This window comes from Symphalangus syndactylus, chromosome 3, assembly GCF_028878055.3.
Source record: "Symphalangus syndactylus isolate Jambi chromosome 3, NHGRI_mSymSyn1-v2.1_pri, whole genome shotgun sequence".
Lineage (NCBI taxonomy): Eukaryota > Metazoa > Chordata > Mammalia > Primates > Hylobatidae > Symphalangus > Symphalangus syndactylus.
In genome coordinates this window covers 24,049,749-24,073,749 of record NC_072425.2, presented here as the reverse complement: position 1 = coordinate 24,073,749, position 24,001 = coordinate 24,049,749, and the positions used below count along the sequence as shown (strand labels likewise).

At 53.8% G+C, this 24,001-nt stretch overlaps 1 protein-coding gene across 11 annotated transcripts in view; it reads right to left on the bottom strand.

The window, feature by feature from the left end:
- Positions 1-517: 517 nt before the first annotated feature.
- Positions 518-24,001, bottom strand: part of PHF19 (PHD finger protein 19) — a 38,433-nt gene continuing 14,949 nt past the window's right edge. For 4 of the 11 annotated variants that reach the window (XM_055271280.2, XM_055271282.2, XM_063636056.1 and 1 more), the window contains 14 exons: positions 19,421-19,621; positions 18,844-18,925; positions 15,317-15,412; positions 14,721-14,821; positions 14,055-14,203; positions 11,722-11,817; positions 10,880-10,948; positions 10,560-10,680; positions 8,894-8,961; positions 7,432-7,593; positions 6,762-6,849; positions 5,933-6,018; positions 4,917-5,012; positions 518-3,121 (listed from right to left, as the gene is read on the bottom strand). In XM_055271280.2, coding sequence (XP_055127255.1) covers positions 2,779-3,121; positions 4,917-5,012; positions 5,933-6,018; positions 6,762-6,849; positions 7,432-7,593; positions 8,894-8,961; positions 10,560-10,680; positions 10,880-10,948; positions 11,722-11,817; positions 14,055-14,203; positions 14,721-14,821; positions 15,317-15,412; positions 18,844-18,925; positions 19,421-19,621 — 1,758 coding nt within the window. In that variant the 3' untranslated portion in view covers positions 518-2,778. Of the gene's footprint in view, positions 3,122-4,916; positions 5,013-5,932; positions 6,019-6,761; positions 6,850-7,431; positions 7,594-8,893; positions 8,962-10,559; positions 10,681-10,879; positions 10,949-11,721; positions 11,818-14,054; positions 14,204-14,447; positions 14,822-15,316; positions 15,413-18,843; positions 18,926-19,420; positions 19,622-20,091; positions 21,125-21,855; positions 22,307-23,271; positions 23,388-23,632; positions 23,658-24,001 lie in introns of those variants that run through there. The other 7 variants (XM_063636057.1, XM_055271281.2, XM_055271283.2 and 4 more) reach the window with 7 other exon arrangements.

Below are 24,001 nucleotides of genomic sequence, written 5' to 3'. Positions count from 1 at the left end.
AGGAAAGTCTCTCCCAACACCCAGGGAGCAGATGTGCTGGGATTATCACTGCCATTTGAAGGGTGATAAAACTGAAGGAAAGGAGTCTGACTAAAGTGGCACAGGTTAGAACTAGCAGAGTCAGGTCTAGAACTCATTTCATATTTCTAGAATTGTGTGATGATGTACTGATAAAGTTTTATGATGCCCAGACCTAAGTATTATAATATTGTCAATTTCTAAGTTCATTTTCCGTCTTTTACCTCTCAGTGGCCCTCAACTAATGTTTTTTGCCCCCACAGGTCGGGTACTCACAAGATTCCATATTCTCTCTGGCAGTAAGTTTGAGAATGTTGCTGGTAGTGGTAGGAGTGGCAAGGTGGCCAGAGGACAGGGTCCTGCCATTCCTCCTCAGCCTCCAGTAAACCAAGAGCAAAAGCCAGAGCCAATTCCTTCTGCCACTCAGCAGCTAATTCACTACAGGGAAGACAGGTGATTGTTCAAAGGGAGCTTTTAAATCATACATCAGACACATTAATTATAACTTTAACAAATGTTATTAAAAGCAGCAATTAAAAAACATGAATCTTTTTGAAGGTGCAGAGGGTTATAAGGTCAGTTGGCAGTAATGCAGCTATTATCTGGTATGAATGAAATGCTGGGGTGGGGAGTCAGGGTGACCTCGTTAGGCCTTGTGCTGTCTTCCCAGGTGGTGCGGACACCCCCTCCCTCCTTTTCCCTCTCCAAGCCCAGAGCCTCCCCAGAGCCCAGGTAGGGAAGGTCCAGATGTACTGTAACAGAATTGCTCATCCCAGGCTATATCTCAGAAGTCTGGAAAGCAGGCCTAGGAGGTTGCTGGGCTCTCTGAAGCCAGGCAGGAAGCTACAAATTGGATCCCAGGTCTCACAGCAACCCTGGGCTAGGGGTTGGATTCTCAGCTCCCCTTCCACCTGGCCCCAGTTGGCCCCTGTGGCAGCAGCTGTGGGGCTGAGAAGGGAGAAGAACTGGATCCAACGCCAGCTCGTCTATGCCTAGGCTGTGCCAGGGAAGCAGAGGAAAGTGGTGGGCTGTGCACAGGAGGTGAGGTCCCCCTTAAAAGGCACTGTGGGAGCTGAGGTCTAAGATGTGGTGGGGGGGCATCTAAACTATCTCAGGGACCCCCTGAACGCTCACAGGTAGAGAGGGGTCAGGCCTAGCAATGGAAAAACAGCTCCTGCAGGCCTGCTGCCCCGCCAGTGCCTCTTGCTGTACTACCACCTTCGCCTTCCTGCTGGCGGCCCGCAAAACCAGCCAAGCTGGAGGCCACAGCAACAGTTGGCAAGGCTGGTCCCCATCTGGTGCCCACCCTCCACGTCAAGGCACTTTTGTCCATTTTCCAATCAAGTGAGTCAGTTTCTAATATCTCTGGAAGCAGCAAAACATGAGGGGTCCTCTTCCCCCTCCCAATTTTGGTTTCCCTCCAGATGAGGCAGAATTTGAATGTTGGTTCCAAAAATTCTCTTTCACCCCCACTGGCAAGGGCTTCCCTTTGAGGGAACTGAATGATGCAGGCCCTTTAAAAATTTCATCCTATCCCAAAAAGTGATTGTCCATTTCAGGGCAAGGCAAGGGATATGAAAGAGGGTGAGTCCCCTGTGCTTCCCTATGGGACCAAAGCTGGTTGATGGGCTGAAAGAAGGAGCAGGCGCTGAGCTTTCACATTTAGTTGCAGCACCTGGGCCCTGGAAGTGGGCCAAGGGAAAGCCAAGGGAGGAGCCAGCAGGCCCAGAGGGACTGTGTGGCTGTGTGTGTGTGCACACTCGGGCATGTGGTGGTGTGGCCGTGGGGTTGTCTGTGTGCCTGGAGCTGAAAGTACAACACATGTGGATGGCAGCTTGTGGGAGTGGGTGTGTATCGTCTGCTGTGTGGTGTCTGGTGGGTCTGGGGGTGGGAGGCACCAGAAACAGGCAGGTTTAGCACGACATGGTTTTCCTCCCACCACTACCACCCCGCACCCCCATCCCCCAGGTTTGGAAGGATACCTCCATTCCAGCAAGGCCAGGCCCAGCACTATGGCGACTGAGGGGGTGTGGCCAGGGAACAGAAGACTTCTGGGACCTCCAAAGCTGACACTGGCAGCCTTCACTCTCAGCCTTAATACCTGGGCCCTGGTGCTGGTGCATTCTGAGGCAGACCCAGCCCTTCACGCTTCAGATCCTCGCAGGCTTTCACAGGGGCTTTCTCCCACCCCACCACCTCTCTCCGAGGGCAGTGGGGAGTGGCAAGAAAGTGGAAGAGAAAAGCACTGAGCAGCATCCTCTCCCTTATCCACCTTCTCCCATGCTCTCTCAAAGGTGCATATTATGTAGTCCCTGGGAGGACTGGCTGCCCCACGGGTCAGGTGTGAAGGGGATCCAGTGGAGGGACAGCTGTGCACACACAGAATGTGTGAACACACCCAAAAAGGGGCGAGAGAGGTCAAGGCACACAACTGGGGACAAAGACCTGGGCCTCAGGAGGAACGGTCCCAGAGCAGGGGACACAAGGTCAGAGGAACAGATAAACAGAGTTTGAGAGGGTGTGGAGTGTGTAGAGACACAGGCACAGGGGTAACGAGCCTGAGGAGGCCCTGGAACAGAGCTGATACAGCAGAGAGACGCAGGCCTTGGCCTGGCAGGCAGGCAGGCAGGGCCTTCTGCCAGGCACTTGCAGCTCTGTCCTGCTTCCTTCTCCCACCCCAGCCTGGAGAAAGCTGGGGAGCCTATGGCTTCTGCTGCTCCTCCTTTGGTTTTCAGGACCCCTGGCACCCCCGGGGGCTAGTCAGTAAGGGGTGGTCCCTTCCCACTCCACCAGGTACTGAACCTTGCCCTCAGGTGTGACCCTCCGAGCCAACACCTGGTACTTCTCCCCACAGGCCAACCGCCCAGCTGCACCAAAGTAGTTGGTGATAGATGACTTGAGGTGGGACAGGGATGAGTCATCTTCACTGATGCTCTCAAATGTGTGGCTGTCAATGCCTTCGTCTGGCCGCTCAGGGACCGAAGCCCCTTCTGCACTGCTGTCCGAGGGGCAGCGTCCATCCAGCTCAGCTGCCCACCGCTTTGCCCGCAGGGGCATGTATGCCTTGGCTGCCAGCTTCCTCTTTCGGCTGCCCACTGTCCATCTGTATCAGGAGTGGGAGAGGAAGATGATGAGAATGAGATAGAACAATCACGGTAAATTCCTCTCCCTGAGTCCTCCCCTCAGTACCAGGAAAGTGGAAGAGAAAAGCGCTGAGCAGCATCCTCTTACGCATCTTCTCCCATGCTCTCTCAAAGGTGCCTGTTATGTAGTCTCTGAGATAATCTATGCCTTGGGCACAGATTATCTCACCGGATCCTCACAAGAGCCCTGCGAGGAGGGAAACTGAGGGTCCAGAGGAGAAAACCAGGTAGGGAGTGGCAGAGCCAGGATTCAAACATAAGAACGTCCAACTCCAAAGCATATGCTCTTAGAGCTAGGATCCCGGCACCGCAAAAGCACAAGAGCACCATTCTCTGAGCCTCCTGAGGCCATGCAGTGCAGAGGCCCTGCTTATCCCGCCTTGCCTCTCACCAGACTCGTGGAACCAGATAGGTCACATAGGGCTGGGGGTTAGGGACTGGAGGACCCTGTACCCTAGAGGCTGGATGGAGAGACTGACAGACATCACACACACACACACACACACACACACACACACACACACACACACACTTAGAGAAATGGACACACAGACACACAGGACAAGGCAGATTCAGATGCTTAGAGACAGAAACCAAGACCTGAAGTGCTGGTGAAACCAAAGAAACAGGAAGAAATAGGCCAGGCATGGTGGTGCACGCCTGTAGTCCCAGCTACTCCGGAGGCTGAGGCATGAGAATCACTTGAGCCTGGCAGGCGGAGGTTGCAGTGAGCTGAGATCATGCCACTGCACTCTAGTCTGGGCAACAGAGTAAGACTCTGTCTCAAACCAACCAACAAACAGGAAGAAAGAAAAATACAGAGGCAACAGCAGAGGACACCTAGACAGATGTCAAGAGACACAGACTCCAAGACAGACCTCTACAGGCATTATACCGTTGTACTTTTTTTTTTTTTTTCTGAGATGGAGTCCTACTCTGTCACCTGGCTAAATTTTTTTGTATTTTTAGTAGAGGCGGGGTTTCACCATGTTGGCCAGGCTGCTCTTGAACTACTGACCTCAGGTAATCTGCCCACCTTGGCCTCCCAAAGTGCTAGGATGACAGGCGTGAGCCACCGTGCCTGGCCAGGCATTATACTTTTAATTCTACTTTTGCAAGGGCCTCAAGTATCTTAAAATACAGTGCAGCTAGAATGCAGAGGAAAGCCCTGTGCTCAACCACTCCCCGTACTGCTGAGGACCAGCTGTTGCCAGACCAGCTGTACTGGAGATAGGCCCCCAGGGATTTCTGTCCCCACTCCTAAATCTTCCACCCTGCAGGATGCCATCTTCCGTCAGGCTTCTAAATAAATGGCTCTTTCCCTCAGAGACCCCGGAAGACAGGCACCATATTCAGACAGCCAAGAATCAAGGTCAGGGAACCCTGTAGTCCAAGAGGCAGAGACACGCAAGCTCATGGCATGCGGAGGCCAAAAGTGAAAGAAACTCTGGTCCAACAACCCCAGAACTGGAATCGTCCAGTGAGAGGTGTGTACAACCTTCTGCAGCAGGTGAAGCATTCCAAAGGGATGGAACCACGGGAGCCTGAATGCCTATACTTAGGTCCCATCTAAAGCCCCGTGACTCAGAACCAGAGGGTCCGAGAGCCAGACTCACAATTGCAGAAGGCCAGGTACTCCCCGCCAGAGACTGAGACACATAGAATGAGCCACACATTACAGAAGTGGGAGGTGGAGGGGCTGAGAGGAATGATGGTCCTTGCAAAATGTGAAGGCCAGACCTCCAGGAAGCTCACCTGGAGTCATAGGAGAGGCTGGTGGAGGCAGAGCCAGAGGTGCTGGCAGCGTCGGTGGAGTCGACATCTGAGAAGAAGGTCTGGCCTGAACTGGCACTGAGAGGGGCAAGACGGTGAGCCTGCCGGTGGCCCGGCCCAGCAAGGTCCTGCCAACCTGGCCCGCAGGGTCCCCTAACATGCATCCTTCATCCCAGTGGAGGCCCGTCTTCCCACAGCTGAGCTTCCCACCACCACATCTGTCTGTTTCCTACCCAGCCACCCTTCAAAGTCCACGAAGTCAAAAAAACCTCCCGAAGCACCCTCCCCTGGCGGTGACGTAAGCACTGGTGTCAGTAACTCGAGCATGATTCGAGGCACCTGTGCAACACTTCACAGGTCAAAAGTGCTTTCATTTGCATTATCTTGTTTGAGGAAAATAGCTGAGGAGGTTCAGAGAGGTTAAGGGATTTAGGTAAAACTACATAGCTAGTACTGATAAGCAGGGTCTGGAGCTCAGGTCTGACTCTAAAGCCCTCCTCTGTGTCCTCAGGAAAATACTAAATGACCTTTAATAATTTGGAAAATAAAATGATGGAAGATGCAGTTCCTCCCTTGGACGTACTTAAGCATGGGGTGCTGTGGAACTACAAAGGAGGGCGTCCAGCGCAGCCTGGGGAGGGTTAGTAAAGCCTTCCTGGAAGAAGCAAGGTCCTGAGTTTTCAGATGGGCTAGGGCAGGGCAAAGGGTATTTCAGGCAGAGGGAGCAATATGAGCAAAAATGAGCAGGCATCAAACAGCATAGTGAGTGTGGATAACCATGGGGCGAGGTGGGGAGGGCTGGAGAAGGGGGAGGGCTGGAGAAGTCGGGAGGGCTGTGGTGCTCTGGGAACAGGGATGTTATGCTGAAAGCTCTACTGCAAAAAGCCCCTTCAGACGGACCCGCACAGCAGGGATCCTTTTAACTGAGGGCTTGGCTTTCTGCTTGGTTCCCTTCCTGTCTCCAGAGCAGACCTCTCTGCTAGGTCCCTCACTGATACCTTTTTAAACTTTGAATTTCATCCAGCGTGAAGTCAAATATGCTAGCCAGGTGGTGGTTGGTGCTCCAGGCTGAGGTGAAGTCACTCTGTGGATACAGGAAGGAGAGAGGAAGGGTCAGACAGCGAGTATCAAATCTACCTCCCACACAGGCTGCCTCCTATCCAGCCAGGGCCGCTGAGAGCTGGGCCCTCCCTAGGGTAAGACCATCACCTTTATTCCAAGTCCTGACCAGGGAGCCAAGTCATCCCAGTTCTAGACCTGCCTTTGTCTCTAGCTGACTGTACGACCTTCGCCTCTCTGGACCTCAGTTACTTCAACTGCAAAATGGGGACAATAACCCCTGCCTTGCTTCACTCTTAGAGATGTCAGGAAGTGCAGTAAAATTAAATAATGCTTCTAAACCGCAAAGTGCTAGGACATGAGGCATTGCTAATATTACTGCCCACAGGGAGGGCTTCAGGGAGGTGGTGGGGTTACTGAAGGAGGAAAGAAAGTGCTCTGGAACCCTGGTTCCAGGCTGGGCTCTGCTACTTTGATGTGTGGCCTCAGGAAAGTCACTGCCCCACCCTTTCCTCAGTGTCCCTACCTGGACAGTAGGGATAAGAATATTACCTGCCTTTGCCCCCCAACTTTGGATTCCTGGGAGAACTTGGGGGGAGATAAAGCAGGGGTCTTAGAGTGCCTGGCCTTGCTGTAATAGGGACTGGCTTCTTTAAGGGACATGAGAGAGTCCTCTGGGCCTGGGGGGACTTAGTTTTCGGCACAGGAAGCCCTAATATGTGCTGACCCTGTGTATGAAAATGGAGAGTAAGAAAATAAGGAACTAACACTGGGAATAGCATCTTCCAGCAAAAACTTTGATCTTTTTCTTCTATAAACTCGCCTTTTCTGCTGCTGGAATTCGTGAGGCAACAAACTGTGGAGACAGAAGAGGGAGAAGGTGGCCCCGTCAGAGCCTGAGGGCCCTAGGGTGGCCCAGAGGGAGGCGCCGCAGGGGCGGGGGTCACAGCAGTTGGGGAGATAGGCTCTGAACACAGCTGCACCTTCACAGGGAGGTCTGGGGAGGAGGGAGAGTCCTCGGGGGCAGCAGGGGTGGGAGGGTGTGGAGAGGGTATAGTGGGCAGAAAAAGAAAAGGTGCCTCCCCAGGCACATGCATCCAGATGCCCTGCCCCCCAGTGCCAGGATGAGGGGGCTCAGCTGAGCCAGGAGAGCGAGGGACCCCTCACACACCCTGCCTTCCCCTTCACCTCCTTGCCCAAGTCCTAATCCAGCAAGGCTGGGTCCTCAGATCTGGCTTTTCCTCCCTGCGAGGCAATGAGGGGGCTGTGGTGGTGAAAGGAGTTGGGGATCTGGGATCTGGGATCCCGCTCAGCCACTACCTAGCCCTCTCAGGGTCCTACAGCTGGGACTGGCTGGGTGCAGGTCCTCCTTGCTTGCTTGGAAGCAGAGAAACCGAGTTTGGCGGCAGCCCTGGCCCCTGGGTCCCCGAGCACTGACCCAGGCTTGCTCTTTCCTCTCTTACGCAGCTCAGAGGAGGCGCTGTTCTCATTTGGCAGCAGTCCCTTGTCAGGCAGCAGCTTCCCTGGCGGGTTGGGTGGGACACGGATGCGCAGGCGGAAGATACACTTCTTCTTCTTGATCTCCTTGCCGCAGAGGAACCTGGGGGGTGGGCAGCAGGAGGAGGAAGCTCTGGAGTCTGTCAGTCCATCCTCCTGGGGAGTGGGGTCAAGCATGACACAAGCCTCTCTGCCTCCTTGGACCCAGAGCTAAAATCCGGATGGCCTCTGCAGATGCTGATTTCCTCAAAGCCCATGGGATGCGGGGTTCCAGGTAGCAGCTGAGAACACGGCTGGTGCCTCCTCCCTGTGCTTCCTCCTGCACGAGTGTGGTTCTTGCTGCTCTTCTCCCTTTTGTTTGCCTCAACCAGCCCCAAGGCCACCTCCTGCAGGAAGCCCTCCTCCAGCTCACAGTGGAACTCCTATGGTCAAGATACTGGAATCTACTTCATTCTGTTCTCTAGTTTCCCCAGGAGACTGAAAGCAACAGTGGCTGGGCTCCCCTGAGGCTGCAGAAGTGACTCAGACACAGCCCTACCCTCTTTAGTACAAGAGGGCCCCTGCCCTCCCAGTGGAGGACTGTCCATTGGGAGGGCAGGGGGCCTCTTGTACTGAAGAGCAGGGCTTTGTCTGGGCCCTAAACCATGAGAATGTGGAAGACAGAGTGGGTAATTCTACCTAGAGGTGTCTGGAAGAGTTTCAGGGATGAGGACCTTGTTTTATTCCCCACCATGACCTCAGCACCCAGACAGGCCCGACATACAACGGCAACTCAATGAATACTTGTTGATGGAACAAATGAGTAAAAAAGACTGAGGCACATCCTAGACAAAGGGCAGAGCATAAGTAAAAGTGCCAGGTAGGAAACCAAGGGCTCGGGATGGCTGGCACCCAGAATACAGAAAGCAAAGGGACAGCGGCAGAGGACGCGGGCACAGCCTGGTCTTAAAAGGCCTTGAGTGCCAGGTTCAGGAGCCTGGGCATGCCTCTGTGGTGTGGTGAGGGACATGGCCAGCTGTGTGTGCCGAGAACCCTGGATGGGAAGACAGGGGCTGAGGGATGTCTTCCACTCGAGGATGTAGCCCACCCGAGATGATGCACCCATCCCTCAGTGCCTGGCCCCCAAGGCCTAGATGTCTAGAGCAGGAGGGGCCCTCAGAGAGCAGGGGTGCAGCCCCCCTACAGAGCTGAGCCCAGTACCAAAATGTGGCAGGCTGCTGGGCTGGTTGGAGTGGCTGTGCAAAGGAGGTGGGGTACCCCCTGGATCTTGGAGAATGGAAATGATTCAGAGAGAAGGGGAGCATCACAGAGGCAGGGAGCATAGCCTGAGCAAAGGCTATGAGGTAAGAAGAAATCTCACCTGTAGAGGGCCCCACCACACTCCCTTCCCTCCCTGCACGCACCGGCTTTTGTAACTGTTCAGAGCGTTGAGGAGATGCGGTCCTCGATCTGTCACTGGGGTGCTGGTGAGCTGTGGGAGAACAGGCCAGCAGGACATCAGACCCAGGCACATGGCGCGTGGGGAGGCCCAAGCCCCTACTCCCTCCCTTCCATCTCCTGATGCTTCTGAGTCCTTCAGGTGAGGACCACTGACTCACTCCAGGATCTCAGATAAGCCTTTTCACCTCTCCAAGTTCCTTCCCATCTGTAAGTGGAGAGAATACTTCCTGACCTAACTGTATTGAAAGCTTTAAAAAGTCCATACCCTTGAGGCAGTAATGCTACTCCCATGGAATCTATCATGGAATCTATGTATCTGCAGATATAACATGAAATAGGAACAAAACTTTACATACAAAAAAAAAAGCGGTGGCATTGTTTCTAATGGTGGACGAATGGGAAAGAAACTGCCCAACAGGAAGGAAACAAGTAAACTATGGTAGAAACCAATGCAGCCATTAAATTAGCGGGGCGTGGTGGCAGGCACCTATAATCCCAGCTACTCCGTAGGCTGAGGCAGGAGAATCGCTTGAACCCAGGAGGAGGAGGTTGCAGTGAGCTGAGACCGCGCCACTGCACTCCGGCCTGGGCGACAGAGCGAGACTCCATCTAAAAAAAAATAAAAGTTTATGAAGATTCTAGTAATATGGAAAAGTATAATGCATACTAAAAAAAAAGATTATTTAAAATTGTATATACTGTATCATTTAAACTATGAAACAGAAAAAGATATTCATAGAAGACAGTCGGAAAGGAAATGTAACTATGCCTTAGTTCTAGTGATTTCTGGGTGGTGTGATATGGATTTTTTAAAAAGTATACTTCCTTATACTTTTTGGTACTTCAAAGATTTTCCACCAGGAATATGTACAATTAAAAAAAAATCAGAAAAAGTTACTGAAAACCAACTCTACATATCTTTTAAGGTTTTATAATATCTATTTTTTTAAAAAAATTATCAAACACTGTGAATGAATATGTTATTACATAAAATATTTTGCAAAGCATAAAGGTTATTCTTTTTAAATTCCTTTCATCAAAGAAAGATTTGGGGCAGTCCGTAGAGAAGAGGCCTCACTATGTATGTGGTGGAGAGAATTCTAAGGATGTCATTAGGGAAAAGAAGACACAGCACCCCCATGGGAGTGATTAGGGAGGCCCTGGCTCCAGCTCTGGCTCAGCCTCAAAGCTCTGCTGACCACAGGCAAGTCACTCTCCAACTCTGACATTCTGAAAGTCTCCGTTTGTAATTTCACGCCGTGGATCTGAGGCTTCCAGGCCCCTGGTGACCCACTATTCAGCATAGGATCAGCAGTGGGCAGACCCACTCCATGTTGCATCCTAGCCAGGCAATCTGGAGTGGATCAAACACTCAGCAGAGAGCTGTGTTCCAGCCAGACTTAATCTAGGGCCTCAGCTCCCCTCCACTGAGCTGGGGAGGCCCTAACCTGCCCACTGCCAAAATCTGGTATTAGGAAGGCCCTTAAAGGACACAGGCTCAGAGGCCTGGACTCAGGGATGCAGCAACTCAAGCGTGAGAGTTCAGAGACCTCCATCCTAGTCCTGCACTGCGTGGCCCTGGGCAAACCTCTCTGCCTCCTGCCACTGACATCCCACAACCCCGCATACCTTGCCAAGCTGCAGGAGCTCCCAGTGGTGGTTGACAAAGGCCAGAATCTCCTCAAAGTCAAAGTACTTCTTCTTGCTCTGTACCCCCAGATTATAGAGGGCCAGGTGAACCACATCCACCCTGGGCAAGGGGGCAAGGAGGTAGGACCAGGTTAGGTGGCAGCCTGCTCAGCCAGGGTCACAGCTTTCTGAGTCCAGGCTGACAGACAGAGGCAGGGCTGGGACCCAGTAGCTGGAAATGGAATTGTTCCAGGAGGGAGGAGGGAGGGGAGAAACTGGGAGGAGTAACAGTGGGTTTGGACTAAGCCCCACCCTCTCACCATCGCAGAGGCAGCCTCTCGATGTACTCTGGGCCCTGGTTACATACGGAGCAGAAGAACAGGTAAAACCTGTGGGTGGGTAGAGAGGGGGGCCTATGGTGGGAGGGGCTCTGACACCCCCGCCCCAGTCGAGCCCCTTGATCTCCTCACTCCCCACCTACCTTCCCATAATCTTCTCACTCCTAGGGCTGCTGGCCACTGGGGGTCAAGGACAGAGCAGGACAAGGACTAAGAGATACTCCATATTCCTTCTAACCCCTGCCCTCAATCCCCTTCCCAAATCTTGCCCTGAAGTGTGGCCGACTTCACAGAGAGTGAGCTGAGCTAGGCTGGGCTGCCATGGTCACCCTCTTCCCCTCTGAGACAGACACACATGCAATCACAAATAACATGAGACACCAACCAAAAGATGCATAACATCAGGTTTGACATCTACAATGACTCCATTAGCTTAGCTCCATCGGTTAGAAGCCACATTAAGCCGTCCATTTCCCCAGTGACTCCCGCAACAACCCTGGGCAGGGCTGGCGAAAAGACTGTGTCACCCCTTCTTCCCCAGACACTTAAGAGACTGGGTCGTAGGGAAGGCAGGCATTTATCTAAGGTACTCCACAAATCAATGGCAACTAGGGATGTGGCCCAGCATACTTCTTTATTGCCTCCTGGCCCTGCATAGCTAGGGGATCCCCTACCTTGAGCTGCCTCCAGTAAACAGATAGGCATACATTGTCACAGACCCCCTCTTGTCTGGAGCCTGGCAGTCAACCTGCAGGAGTTGTTGCTGCCATCCCTGCCCTCTCCCCACCACGCCCAAGGCCCAGTTGGACCAAATTAGCACCTACCGGTCTCCAAACATCATGGGCTCATTGAGGCACTGGGTGCAGGCCTCGTGGAACCACTGTCTGCACCGGTAACATTGCAGCATCCGCAGGTACCATCTGGAGAGACAGAGGAGCCAAGGTCAGCCAGGACCACACCCCCAGTCAGGTATGAGCTTCGGCAACCTTTCCCAACTTAAATTTGCCCTCCACTGGCAGAAAAGGAAGAGAATTCAGTTACTGAGCACTTAGGCTGTGCCAAGGGAGGACCTGGGAGTCGGACATATACTCTCATTTCACCTCACCACCTGGTAAAAGATGGGACACTGTCCCCATATTACAGATGAGTCACAGGTGAAATGGCTTGCTCTAGCTCACAGGCAAGTGGAGGATGGTGATTCGAATTCTGGTTTCCCTAACTTCAGAGGCTGTGCTCTCCTTGCCATGACACAATGAAGCCACCATTTCTGGACTTGCTGCTTCCCAAACACTGCTGACAGGGCAATGTTTGCCTTGGAGACTTCATGGGAGAATAATGGTTTCTGTAAGCTGCACGAGGGCAAGACTACCTCTGGCTTTTCTCACCTGCAACTGTATCTGCCCTATCATGGTCATCCAACAACTATTCATGGAATATGAAGAGCAAAATGCTCAATGCTTCATTGACACCTTGTCAGGTGAGCTCCAGGTTAAAATGCAGATTCCTTGGTCCACTGCAGTCCTATTCAATCTTTGGGGAAGCCTCTGGGATGCATTTTTAACAAGCATCCTGTGCAACTCTGCCCATAGGTGTTGAGAACCACTGCATTAATGCAGGAAAGGTTTCCATAAGCATTTCTCCATCTGACAATACTTGGGGAAGCTCATGGGCCTGAAGTTAAGGTTAAGCCCATTTGAGAGATAAAGTAGTTACCCAGCTGGAGCTTGGGGCTGAGATTCAGGACTTCATGGGGTCCTGACGGCTGAACTTTCTGAGGGCAGAGACCCTACCTCTTACATCTGTGGTTCCTTCCACAATGCCACGTGCATTCAGCCCAAGGGAGCAAGCTCAACTGCCATAGCTACATAGAGGCCCAGGTCGGCAAGGAAGAATCAAAGACTCTTGCCGCAGAGCCAGGAGAAGAATTCCCTCCACAGTGGCCCCAACATAGCATGCCCCGACCCCCGGCCCTCTACCCCTGCCTGATTGCACATCTCCAGGGAAAAGAATCTTTTCTATTTTTGGAGACAGTGTCGTCCTGCTTTGTCGCCCAGGCTGGAGTACAGTGGCATGATCATGGCTCACTGCAGCCTCCATCTCTCAGGCTCAAGTGATCCTCCCACCTCAGCCTCCTAAGAAGCTGGGACTACAGGCGTGTGCCACCGCACCAGGCGGGAAAAGGATCTTAATATCTCACCAGCAGCCAGTTCCACTGACTCTGACGGTGAAAAGGTTATCTTGACTTTCATGCATTAGTACCACCACTACCACCAGTAACAGCTCACATTTTTTTAAGTGTTTACCAAGTGCCAGGCACTATGTGAACCTCTATGTGAATTATGTAATTCACGCTCTGCTCATAATCACATGATGGGGAAACTATTCAGAGGGCTGAGGCTAAGCGGTTGCACAGCTGGTAAGAAGCAGAGCCAGGACGTGGACGTCCTGGGAGGATTCGCACTGTGTCCGGCCCAGGCTCTTAACCACTCTTCAATACTTCCTCGTTTCCTACAGAGCTCCAAGGAAACACCTCTGCCCTCTAGCCCTGCTCCACAGTGCTAGATGCCACGCGGAGCCGGCCTTCGGTTCTCCCCTTGAGGTCCCGCCCCCTCGGGCCCCATCCCGAGGCCTTCCCTTCGGGGACCGCCCCTTGAGGCCTCGCCTCCTCAGGTCCTGTCCCCGAGGCCTTACTATTCCTTCCTCCCCACCCCGCCCCTCCACAGGGTGCTTCTCAACCTGCCCCACCTCCCTGAGGCCCTGCTTGGGCGGTCGTAACCCGCCAGGCCCGCCTCTCGACGCTTCGCCCCAAGGTCTAACCTTCCGGGCCCGCCCCCCGAGGCCCCGCCCTCAGGTCTAACCTGCAGAGTTCACTTCCCGAGGTCCCGCCCTCAGGTCCAATCTTCCGGGCCCACCCCTCGAGGCCCCGCCCCCGCAGCGGCTGACACCCCCCCCTCAGTCCCGCCCCGAGGCCCCACCCCCGCGGCTGACACTCCAGGCCCGCCCCTCGAGGCCCCGCCCCCACAACACAACACGCTGGGCCCGCCCTCAAGGTCCGCGCCTTGGCTGACACTCCAGGCTCGCGCCCTATGGGCGGTCCCCGCTGGCGATTCTTGGAGACCTGCCCTGCCGCCCGGGGGACCCCGACCCCCTGCCTTACTCTCCGGGCCCGCCGCAGTAGCAGTAGCATTGCTGCTGGTTGGTGCGGTGGGGCGAGTCCCACTCGAGCTCCTCGGGCTGGTAGGACAGCACCATCTTCACGGCCTGCAGCGTCCTGGCGATGGCGCCCTTCTTCAGCGCGCCGCCTTTCTGGGGGGAGACGAGGGCCCCAGTCAACCACCAGGTCCGGGTGGACCACGCGAGTCAGCACACGGCTGTCTATTGAGGGAAGTGCTGCCAGGGCTTGGGGGACCCGCAGATATTCCAATATAGTCAGAAAAGCAAGGAGCTTTTTCTCATTAATTCCAAACCCATCCCCTCTATCCCAGAAGGAACTCCGTTGATAACAGAATTAAGAGTAATAAGCGCAACAAAGGCAACAAGTACCAACATGTATTTACATGGATTTTCTCTTTTAATAGTAAAGCATCATTTATTGATCCTGTTATTCCCGACACCAAACCCATCTCCACTTTACTTTAGTTGAGGAAACTGAGGTTCAGGGAGTCTACAAATCCTGGCCAAGGGCAGTGGCAGAGGTGCTAGCTGTCTCCAAAGCCCAGGTGTGGCCCTTCTACTTGGAGCTCAGGCTCTGTGATGGGAGTCTCTGGTCTGCCCCACTGGAGGAGGCAGGAGAGGCAGGGACTGGGGAGGATGGAAGGCTCACCCGCACAGCCAGTGCGAAGATGCAGCGTCGGCAGAACCAAGGTGTAAGCAGGGGCTGGTCAGCACTGCCCGCTATGGGGATGTGGCACTGCTGGTGGTAACCTACGGCAGAGGAGGGGGCGGTGAGCGCCCACAAGGACACCGTGGCCCAAGGCCAGTTGGCCCAAAGGAGGCAGGGCTGGGAGGGCTGAGGGAAGTCCTAGGAGCTCTGCCTGCCAGCTGCCGGGAGCCTGGCTGCTGATGCCCACCAAGGTGGCCAAGTTAGTGTCCAGGCTGGGAACTAAATGACAGCATTGGCCAGCTGTGGGGCGGGGGGGCACAGGAAGGTCTGACTTCAGTGCCTGAGCCCCATCTTTCCCACCCATCCTCTCCATCTAGCTGGGCCCCAAATTACATGCACCATCATACCCTCCCAGCTTTCCCCAGGATCTCTTCCCAAGCCCTCGCTTACAGCAACTGGCCCCCTTTCACCCTGCAGTGCCAAGAGAAACAGGAAGCCAGCTGAGGCTCCAACAGGCTGCAGCAGTACCCGTCAGGGGCCAGTGCATGGGGACCTACAGGTTGGGGCCTTCTCAGGGCCCTGCTCACTCCACTCACCCAGGCCACACTTCCCGCAGATGAGGATCTCATTCAGCGGCCCTGATGTCTTCCCTAGGCAGATGTTGCACTTGGGCTCCTCTCCTGGAACGCCAGCTGAAAGAGAGGCCCTCGAGGGTCAGGTCCAGCTCACAGGAATGGAAGTTTTATAATCACACTCCAGATGCCCAGCCTCTACTGTCTGCTAGGCCTAGTGCTGGGCCCCACAGGCCACCTCACTGAATCTCCCCAACCACTCTGAGATGCCTGTCATCATTACCATTCTAAAGATGGGGAAATTGAGGCTCTGACAGGTTAAGTCCCTTGCTTAGCTGGTAAGTAGGAGAGGGAGGGATTAAACCCATGGCTGTTTGACATCAAACCCTTTGTTCTTTTGACCACATCATGCTGCCTCTCCTGCCTTATTTAACTTGTTTTGTTAAATGGTTATTTTTTTAAAACTTTATTACGGGATAATATAATTTGTTTGTTTTATTGAGATGGAGTCTCGCTCTGTTACCCAGGCTGGAGTGCAGTGGCATGATCTTGTCTCACTGCAACCTCCACCTCCCTGGTTCAAGCAGTTCTCCTGCCTCAGCCTCCTGAGTAGCTGAGATTGCAGGTGCATGCCACCACGCCCAGCTACTTTTTACATTTTTGGTAGAGACAGGGTTTTGCCATGTTGGCCAGGATGGTCTCAAACTCCTGACCTCAAGTGATCCACCTGCCTTGGCCTCTCAAAGTTCTGGGGTTACACACGTGAGCCACTGCGCCCGGCCTAGAAGTTATAATGAAACTCCATCTTCTCATCACTTATGAACTCATGGCCAATCTCGTTTCTACTATATTCCCACCTACTTCTCCTTCCTGTAATTATTTTAAATTGAGTCCCAGATACCCAATAGTTTTTCCATAAATATTTCAGTATGTATTTGTGAAAGATCAAGACTCTCTTTTTAAAAAACATAATTAAAACACCTCTACTGCACCTAAAAGTTAACATAATTGCTTAATATCATTAACAAATTCAGTTAATGTTCTCATTTCCAATTGTTTCTTAAGTACAAATGCCTTAACAATTTTAAGTCTGTTCTTTTGAATCAAAGTCCCCAAGTAAAGTCCATACATGGTGACTGACTGATGTTTTTAAAATTGCTTTTAATCTACAGGTCCCCCCTCCATCTCTTTTTTTCTTTGCATTTTATTTTGGTTGAAGAATAAATATGTTTTTATGTGTAAAAGGTTTGTATGTATACATTTTGATATGTGTTTGTCTTATTTCCCCGGCATGCTGAAAATTTTGTAAGGGTAGAAATGGTATCTCTTCGGCCGGGCGCAGTGGCTCACGCCTGTAATCCCAGCACTTTGGGAGGCCAAGGCGGGCGGATCACAAGGCCACGAGTTCGAGACCAGCCTGCCCAATACGGTGACACCCCATCTCTACTAAAAATACAAAAATTAGCCAGGCGTGCTGGCACGTGGCTGTAGTTGCAGCTACTCGGGAGACTGAGGCGGAAGAATTGCTTGAACCTGGGAGGCGGAGGTTACAGTAAGCCGAGATTGCACCACCACACTCCAGCCTGGGTGACAGAGCGAGACTCTGTCTCAAAAAAAAAAAAAAAAAAAAGAAATGGTACCTCTTCATCTCTGTATCTCCAAGACCTCATAGAGTGTGGCATGTAACAGGTGTGTTCCAAGACATGTTTGTTGAATATATGGCCAGGCAGGAACGTTGCCTCTTATTCTTGAACATGCTCCCAGGAAGGTGGTGCCCACAGTGCATCTCAGTAAGTCCTCACTGGCTTAATGAAGCAATGGATCAATAACTACAGTGGTGCTCAGCCTTATGCTCTCATCTCAGGAGATGCCAGAGGGTCACCATTCTGCCCGGAAGGGGCAGTTCTGGCTAGGAGACAAGCCATTCTTCAGGTGATCACTGTGGGTACCTCCAAGGAGCCTGGTATGTGGTGGGCCTCCACAGGAGGTCAGCTAAGGTGCATGGTCTTCTCCGTCTGGCTCCTTATGCTTTCAATAAGGGGGTAAACCAGGAAAGGAGATCCTCATTGCTTTGGATATTTATATAATACATTTCAGGGGTTGGAGAGGAATCGGTCTGCACTGGCCACAACAATTTCTTGGAGAAGGGGGCAATCTGAAAGCTTTACTAACTGGCTGGGTTCTGCGGCCTCTTCTTGGCAGGCTTCTTGGAATCATCTCTTACTGTAACAAATTCTTTTTTTTCTGAGACAGAGTCTCGCTCTGTTGCCCAGGTTGGAGTGCAGTGGTGCGATCTCAGCTCACTGCAACCTCCGCCTCCCGGGTTCAAGCAATTCTCCTGCCTCAGCCTCCCAGGTAGCTGTATTTTTAGTAGAGACAGGGTTTTCCTGTGTTGGTCAGGCTGGTCTCAAACTCCTGACCTCAGGGGATTCACCCACCTTGGCCTCCCAAGGTGCTGGGATTACAGGCATGAGCCACTGTGCCTGGCTGGTAACAAAATTCTTGAGTAACAGCTTCCCTAAAACCAATAGTACTGAGCTAAGCATTTTACATGGATTAGCTCACCTAAGCCTCCCAACCACCCTATGAAGCCAGTACTTTCACTATCACCTCTCACGTGAAGAAACTAAAACTCAGAGAGGTCATATTACTTGCTCCTGCAAATGCAGCTAGTAAGTGGCAAAGCTGGAACTTGGTCCAAGGTCCACCTGACCCTAAAACCTGCTTCTTACCCTGCTAGGGGCCATGTCTCTTCTCCTGTTAGAGTATAAATGGCAAACAGGTTTCTCCTCTCATGCCAACTCTGATTGACAGGTAGTAGCTGCTTGGGGCTCCAAGTTGAAAGTACATGTGTTGTCAATGGCTACTGATGTCTGTTGTGTGTATGGGAAGGGAGAATGGTGGCAAAGATGGCCCTGACTTGCCATCTTTGTAAGGGAGAGATGTCAGCTTTCTGAAGGCAGGGATGGTACCCACCCCAGATTCCTTTCAGCCCTGAAATCTAGTCTAGCTCCATCCAGCCATGTCCATCTTCACCCTGCCTGGCTCATCTCTGCTTTATTGGTTTTTCTCCCATTCGTCCCAACTCCTTGCCCCATGGAGAGGGCTGCTTCCACTAGTTTTATTCATGTGTTAAATCAGGGACACTGTGCTTGCATCTAGAGCTGACAATTCTGATTACCTGGGCATGCCCCCTTTTCTAGCCCAGACTGACCCAGAGCTTCGAGCGGCTGGAGCTGTAGTGCAGCCAGGAAGCAAACACAGGCCTGAGGCCCAGTCCTGGCCCTCCCAGCACCTCCCTAAGCTACCTTCCCCACCTGCCCATCCTCCCTCCTGGGGTATGAATTCTCACGGGGATGACTGATGTCCTAAGTACCTTCCCAAGTCAATATACAACCAGATTTGATCATCATCACAGGTGGGCTTGGGGTTCATGGACAAGGGCAGATGCCAGGAGTAAGAGATGGAAGGAGAGAAGGAAGAAATGAAGGCAGCAGAGGAGAGAAGACCTGGGGAGGTTGGGGGCTACCCGAAATGTTAGGAAAACTCACCATGCTGTATGTCCTTCCATAGGACCCAGTATTTGGAATTATCTTCGAAAGTCACGAGGCAGCTTTGCTTAGAGCTGCTGACCTGGGACATGGATAGGAAGGAGCAAGTGAGAAAGGGCTGGGGAAAAGCCAACCTGGAACATAGTCTTCCTCCCCCATTTTTGTCTCCGTATGCTCCAGAAAGCAGAGCTAGAAGGGGAAGGAGAATGGCAGTTCCTGGACAGGGTGTACTCCTAGTCACTGGAGTCATACAGCCAGGGACCAACGGATGGCAACTTGGTCAGAATGTCGAGGACAGAAGCACAAGTCAGATGCTCCTCTGTGATCCTCTCAAATCTTGACTTTTCTGTTTTGTAGGCTCTCAGAGCACTTTTCTAAAGAACTGGTTGGATGATGTTGACCCTAAGGATGGTGCCTGCAAGACCAGGCTCTGGCCCCTCCCACCATGAGCTTTGGGCATGAGGGACAAGAAGGGAATTCTCCAGCAATCCCCCTGCCCCCTGGTCTGACAGCCAGGCTGGAACATGAGCAGAGAGATTCTGAGTCTGAGAACAGGGGCCAGAAAGGATGGGTTTACCCTCTTGATCTTCCCGAGGTAGTACAGGCCATCTGTCCACCGGCACAGCACATACTGGCCCTCCGTCAGTTTGGACATCAAGTCTTTGAAGTTGTTCTTGACCTTTGCCAGGGCCCCCTTGTTGGGGAGGTGGCTGGTGGCACCATAGGAGTCCCGAGTCCCTGGATCCAGAGCTCGATTCTCCATCAGCTTCCCCTGACACTGGGAGAGAAAGAACAGGGTTTTTGCTTCTTGCTTCCCTGCTTCAGAAAGCCCATCGGGGAAGGAAGGGAACCACCATTTCTGTACCCTGTGCTATAAGCCAGACTTGGTTATTATCTCACTGATTCCTCGTGACCATCCTATGAGGGAGACATTATTATTATTCACATCTTACAGATAGGGAAACAGCTGTGGCAAGGAGAAGAGGCTGATGGGCCAAAGGCAGAGCCATGGCCCATACCACACTACCTTTTAAAGAGAATGGATCTCTCAACCCACACAGAACAAAGTCCCCTACCCAATGGGCCTGAATCACTCCCTGTCTCAGGAGGCTGGGGTTTTATTCCTTAAGCAAACACACTCCACGTGCTCTGGATGGAGGATCTTCTCCAGGCAAGCAGCTGGGTTTTATTTTTACCCCCAACCCCTGCAACCATCCCTACCCTGAGATCTGTCCAGAGAAAACTCACCTAGAAAGGAAAACTGGGTGGCTTGTAGCTAGTGTAGACTGGGTCATCTGTCTTTTGTAATCCCCCCTTCTGTTCTCAATTATGAGATGATTTAATGGAAACCAATTCTGGGACATTTAAACCCACTTATGCTTTCACCCAGATAACACATTTGCTCCAAGCAGTGAAGTCATCCATCCCCATGCCAGCCTCTCCACGCCTGTCTCTCACCATCCTATTCAACGTGCAGTTCACCCATCGATTTCTCTCTCCCTGCCAGTGGCACTGCCTTCATGCATCTCAAACTCCTCCAAGCAACGAGTTGCCACAGCTGGCCCATTTTAAGAGCCATGATTTCTGGCTTTCCAGCTCTAGCTTCCATCCTCCTGCCCTGGTTTGAGTTCAGGCCTCATCTTTTGCTTGGGCCATTCATTCATTCATTCATTCACCCAATAACAGTTTCCTGGGCCTTGTGCTCACCTCCAGTAGGCACCTAGGGTGGGGAACGGTACTACCAGCACCCAGTGCTAAACAGGCCGCCCCTGCATTCCTGCCTCTCCACCAGACTCTTCCGCAGGGCCACCAATTTCCTTCCAAAAACCTTCTGGGGCTCCCCACTGCCCTCACTGGTGCTCAATGCCGTTCCTAACGCCCCCTCCTTCCCTGCTGGGCTCACCTGGCTCCATGTCCCTCCACACACTCTCCACTACAGCCACACACAGCCTCGCTCTTTCCCCCGCGCGCCTACTCGGGTCTCCTCCTTGTGGCCATAGCGCTGGGCACCTGGTGTTATGATTATCTGTTCACAGGGAGAGAGTCCAGTGCCTGTTTCTGTGTGGTGCGTGTGTGTACTCCTGTGAGACTGGGCAGGATGATGTCTACGGCATTGTGCCAGGGAGTGTGTGAAGCTAAGTATGTGCGGGGCCCTGGGGAGAGCCGGGCACTGCAGGGGTCTCGGCTCCCCAGATGGTGGCGTGGCCTCCATCGACCCTCTCCAACCCCACTCCCATCTCCTTTTTCTCCAGCGCAGAGCGCACAGGCTCCCGGGCAGGGGATGAGGTCTGAACCCCTGTCCTCTCCCTGCCACCTGGCTCGCCCGGCGCTGCGAGGTCCCCGCCCGCCCGCCCGGCCAGGGGCCAGGCCGGGGCCGCTGCAGGTTCACAAACTGACACTTCCTCCCCCGCTGCGCCTCTGGGAGCCGGCCGGGTCGCCGCACCCGCCTCCACCCTGGCCAGGCGGGGGCCCCCGGGTGGCGCCCCCCCAGCCCCCGCCTTCGTCCTCCCGGAGCGGGCCCCCGCGGGCTGTGATTGGCTGATTCAAACCCATTTGCAAAGAAATGCCTGTTTGCGGGTTCCCGTCTGCGTCCAGTTCAAATCCGCGGCACCGGGAGCGCGGGGCCGGGCGGGGGCAGGAAGCGAGGATGATTCATGCGCCGGGGCCTCTCCCAGGGCGGCCGTTGGCTTTTTAAAAAGGGTGTTCAGGAGGGGGTAAAAAGCTTGCAGAAGCACCCACTTCGGGTTCAGCGCTCCTCTCCTCAGTCGCTCGGACGCCAAGCCTCCCCCATCCCAACCCTGCCACAGCCTGACTTAGGACGTGAGCGAAATGCCAAACGCCCGTCTGTCCTTCCCCCACCCCGACAGGAAAATTAAAGATCGGGGGCGAGAAAGAACGACCTGTCACCCACGCCCCCCGGGGCTCGGGAACCCGGGTGGGCCCCTCTGCCCCGTAGGTACCCTGCACCCCCCCGTCCCCACTCCCGAGCGCCCCGCTCCGCAGGAGTCTCACCCCCCGGAGGCGTTCGGGCCGCCAAACTTCAGGGAGATTTCGAAAAGAGAGGGATGAAGGCCGAGAGGGGAGAGCGTGGCGGGGAGTCCGCCCAACAGCGCAGAACTCACCGCGAGGCTGCGTGTCCGCCGGTCCCACTTGGAGTCTGGCCACCAGGCGCATCGGTGGCGGAGGCGGCTGCGCTCGGCCCGCGGCTGCCCGGCCGAGTGTCCGCCCGTGGGGCCGGGGTCGGGGTCTCGGCGGGGGCGGGGCGGGGCGGGGGCGCCGCGGGGAGGAGGGGGAGGCGGCGGAGGGAGGGGCCGGGGCGCTCAGGAAGGGGCCCCCCGGGCGCGGGGCGCCATCTTTTTCGCGTTTTCCCGCGAATTATTGACGTCCCGCTTATGTAATTAGCGGAGGCCGCGCCGGCCTCGCCATTGGAGCCTGCGGCCGCCGGGCTCCGCAGCGCCGCCAGCCCCGCCCGCCCCCGCCCGCCCCGCGGGCGCGCATCCTCCGCGGCCACTAGCCCGGACCCGGGCCCCCCGCCGAGGAGCGGCCACACCGCGGCGCACACGGAGACGCCAGGCAGCGTGCATGGCGCACACGGCCGCTCGCACACTTGTTGAGGAAACACAGCTCTGCGCGCAGGCAGCGGCGGACCCTGGCACAGACACACAGCAGGGCGGCGCGGACCCTTGGCGCAGACACACGCAGACACAGACCGAGGACGCCCAAACGGGCCACACAACACCTTGCACTAACAGCACAGGCGTTCGGCACAGAGACACAGCACAAGTATAATGTAGATACACAACACACAGTGCACAACGCACACAGGTCAGAACACACTACAGCATGTACAGGACACAAACACACCACAAAGAGAAGTACTGTACACAACAGCCGTAGGCATACACAAGGAGGAACACACTGTACACAACAGAGACACACAACAGAACATGCATGTAAGGCAGACGGACGTAACACATAAAGCCACAACACAGTAACAACACTGACGGGCAAGAGACACAAGTTTTCCTGAAAAGGTGACATTCAGATAGGTTGTGGAAATAGGTTGGTGGGTGTGCCAGGTGGAGGGAATTCAGTGGGCTAACAATGCAATTTTTAAAATACAGGTTAAGGATATCAAAAGGCAATTCACAAAAGAGGAAACCTACATGGCCGAAATAGCCCCAAACAACAAATTGCGTAGAGACACAGTGCACAGAAATACATGGTACAATCGCAAATATATACCACACGCATAACACGTCATGTAAATAAAGGGCAGACAATGAAAGACAACATGCACAGAGTCATAGGAATGGCAGATGGAGGCAGTGGGCAGAGCTCCAATCATAGGGTCCCTGCTCTGGGGGGAAAAGGCAGACATGGCCCCACCCAGACTCACTCTTGGGGGAAGGGGGGAAGAACACTTACCAAAAACCCCACCCCCATCCTTGCCCTCAGTCCGCAGCGCCCACCTCCGTGGCTACCATCCCACTCTGCAGACACCCCCACCAGACAGGGCTATGTGCTTTCATGGGTGTGGCCAGTGGACAGCACCTTCCCCCAGAGCCTTCCCTGTTCACTGTCAGTTGCTCACTCTGGGCCCTCTGCCTCCTGGCCTTGGAGCATGATCTGTGCAGCCCCCCACCTCACCTTCTCAGCAGAGATCCAGGAGTTCTCTCACCTCCTTCCTCACTTCCTTCCGCCCCTTGATCCTCCTGCTCTCACCTGCCTCACTGCCCCATTCTGGATCCTGGCGCCTCAGCAGAACCTAGCACTGCTGAGTACCTACCTGAACCTGGAAGGAAAGCCTGGGAGCAGCCCCATGGCACAAAATCTCCCAGTCCTGGAAAGCACATTTTCAAGTCCCAAAGTGGCCCTGGGATTGTGCTACTTAACCATGTTCTGCCAAGATAACGTGTGTCCAACACGGGTAGGGCTGATGATGGGAGCAGAACACTCCCACTAGCTTCTAAGCTGCCTGGGTCTGCCTTCAGGATGCTGAGGGACAGAGATGATAGAGGGAAGTGCTCACCTCCGAGGCTACAGGCCAGCTCCACCCATTACTGGCCATGGGAGCCTGAGTGTGTCACAGATTTCTCTTTTTTTTTTTTTTTGAACAATTCTTGCTCCCCAGACTTTAAGTCTTAAGCCTCCGTGT